The 2,976-nt window shown below is 45.6% G+C and overlaps 1 protein-coding gene across 1 annotated transcript; it reads right to left on the bottom strand.

Annotated features, from left to right (window-relative positions):
* Positions 1–1,610: 1,610 nt before the first annotated feature.
* On the bottom strand, positions 1,611–2,534 carry LOC148139382 (putative G protein-coupled receptor 139). The gene has a single exon (XM_087980909.1). The coding sequence runs from the start codon at positions 2,532–2,534 to the stop codon at positions 1,611–1,613; it is 924 nt and encodes a 307-aa protein (XP_087837035.1).
* Positions 2,535–2,976: the final 442 nt, after the last annotated feature.

Below are 2,976 nucleotides of genomic sequence, written 5' to 3' on the forward strand. Positions count from 1 at the left end.
TCTGCTTGCCGTCACTTCCTCTGCTGCTCCCGCTCTTTCTGTGGAGAGAGAGTTAAAAAAAAACACACCGCTGCCCGCTACAGGTAAGCAATTTTAAAACAATCTGTCTTACCTTTGCTGTAGTCTCCCGGGTTCGCTTTTACTTCGACGCTGCTCAAGAGGTGACTGTTTTGAGGTATTCAATATTATGAAAAGGTTTGACAGGGGAAAGATATTCTGTTTCCACTAGTTAGGATATCATTAACTCGGATTGATAATTGCAAGATTATCAGCAGGAGAGCGAAGAGTGGATAATAAATCCTGGTCTAGCCAATCCCAGCCATGTCCCTCGAATGGGTTGAAACAGTTGTGAATGAATGTAGAAACAACAGATAGAGGGAATGAGAAAGGACTGATAGTAAAATGAGAGATATGGGCACATTATAGATGTGTGGATGAGAAGTAGATGCAATGATGTGTCCCATGTTGCAAGTATCTCATTAAACCCTGTGATATCCTTTTTCCCCCAGAGATCATTATGGGTGGTATGGTGGCACAGTGGTTAGCACTGCTGCCTCACAGCACCAGAGACCCGGGTTCAATTCCCGCTCTGGTGACTGTATGGAGTTTGCACATTCTCCCCGTGTCTGCGTGGGCTTCCTCCGGGTGCTCCGGTTTCCTCCCACTGTCCAAAAATGTGCAGGTCAGGTGAGTTGGCCATGCTAAATTGCCCCGAGTGTTAGGTGACGGGGTAAATATGGGGGAATGGGTCTGGGTGGGTTGCGCTTCGGAGGGTCGGTGTGGACTTGTTAGGCCGAAGGGCCTGTTTCCACACTGTAAGTAATCTAATCTAACCCTTTTGAGTGTACATGATTGTCGCTCATGTGAAGGGAATTAGGTAAACTGTAGACATAGACACAATATCCACAATATGTGTTTTTCTTCATTTTCTTTATTTCCTCCTGAATACTCTCTCAGACATGTAGAGAACCACCTCCAATGTGTTTAAAAGGAGAGAAAACGAGGTGAGGGAAGTTTTCCAGTCGGACAGGGAACTGACCGTTCTCATACTCTTGGTCAGGATAAAGCGCAGCAGGGAATCCAGACCACCGTCCGCAGGACTTAATATTAAAATACCATCCAAAAGGCATTGCACTCCACAGGGCTTTGGGGGAATGGGGTATTGGAATGGAGTCTGTGCTGGCAGGGATATCGGGCAGGGTATAGAATAGACAGTCTCCACATTGAGAAGCAGAGTGGGTCAGAGAGGCATCAATCATCTGAAACCTCATAGGAAGAGAGATGTGCCCTTGATTCAGTGTGTCCCTAATAAACTGACCATATTTTCTTTAAGGCTGTTGGATAACTCTGTTTCTCAGTGAAAGGGCTGACGTGTTCACTTGGGCCAGGGGCTACAGAACCAGTAACAGAGAAATAGCCAGGGAAAGGATCAATAGACATACATTAGTTCCCAGATCCAGCCAACACGTCCTGTTGCTCAAGTGGACAATTCGTCCTGTTCATCTTGTCAAGTGGAGAATAGCAGGGAAATTCAGGTGAGAGGTCAAGATTGGAGAGAGCTCAGAGAGGGGCACAAACTGTGTGGGGTGCTTCAGTCTCAATCACTTTTCTTATTTTGATGTAGGGATACATTCACGGATGAGAGTGAAGGGATATTTCAGAGCCCTCTTCAGCTCCTCTCTGAATTTACTCTGGGTTAGGGCATAAAGGACAGTGTTTGTACAGGAGCTCAGGTAGAAGAGCATAGTCCCAGATATGTCAGCGATCATAACAGGATGGTCATAACTGGGGTAAAAATGGTTGTTGGTAATCTCCATCAGTAAGAAAACACTGATCTTGGTCATCCACAACAATATAAAACTACCCGAGACAACAAACAGCAGGATGATGGATTTCCGCCTGTTGACCATCTCTGTATCTCCTCTCTGGTCCCTGTTACTGGGAGCTCGAAGACCCCTGCGTGCCCGATTTGCCAAGACAATGTGCATGATGGTCAGAGCATTGAACAGTAGGATCAGGAGGTAGGGGATCAATGGGTTCAGCAGTTGGTGGATCCAGAAAAATGCCACCCATCCTGGCAAGATGAAGAACTCTGGTCTGGTGGCACAGCCCCAGGGCACACCACCCCATGTGCCCAAAGATTGGTATTTGTAGTAAAATGGAATGTTCCTCAAAATGCTCACGGAGCAAACCATGGTCATCACCAAGGCTGCTGTTCTGGCAGAGCAATATCTGGCTTTCAAATTGTGGCAACAAATGGCCACAAAGCGGTCAATGGTGAAAGTGATAGTCAACCAGACAGAGCAGTCAGTAGCGGCGGAGCCCATGACAATGTTAGTACGGCACACCGCTGTGTAAAACAGAAATGAAGCTGGGAAATATTTGAAAGCCAGTGTTGTCAGGATGATGTTGAAGACAATGACCAGAAGATCAGCTGTTGCCATAGAAATCAGATGGAGAGAAGTACCCTTGGTGATGCCACACTTTTCACGAGAGAGAATGACAATCGTCACTAGGTTAGCTGGAAGAGACATTGACAAGTTATTCCATATGTGGGATCATGAGCCTTCAATGCCATAGTGGGCACCTAAATCACAAACAGGGAAATGATTCCAATAACAAGTAGAGGGAGGAGTTCAGAGGCCTCATGCAACTTTATCTTCTACACAGTAATATTTGAGCAAAGATCTCTTTATAATTCAGAAAATATATAACCAAGATTGACCTAGTCCCAGTAAGCAACAATCTCATTCATTCCAGATATTTCATTCTGCCTTTGTGTGAGATGTTGATTGAAGGAGGGAGATTGATGAGGAAATCCAAGGGTATTGGTGCTGTGAGATCTTTAATATCCAATAACACAGGCAGATGTGCATTTGGCTTGATGTCACATCCAGGATCAGCATCTCAGACTGCCCGGTACACAAGCACTCCTGCAGGACAGGCTTTGAATAATGTGCTGCAATCCTGGAATTT

Source organism: Chiloscyllium plagiosum, unplaced genomic scaffold, assembly GCF_037043375.1.
Source record: "Chiloscyllium plagiosum isolate Xiang-an unplaced genomic scaffold, Cpla_swu_hap1 HiC_scaffold_38, whole genome shotgun sequence".
Lineage (NCBI taxonomy): Eukaryota > Metazoa > Chordata > Chondrichthyes > Orectolobiformes > Hemiscylliidae > Chiloscyllium > Chiloscyllium plagiosum.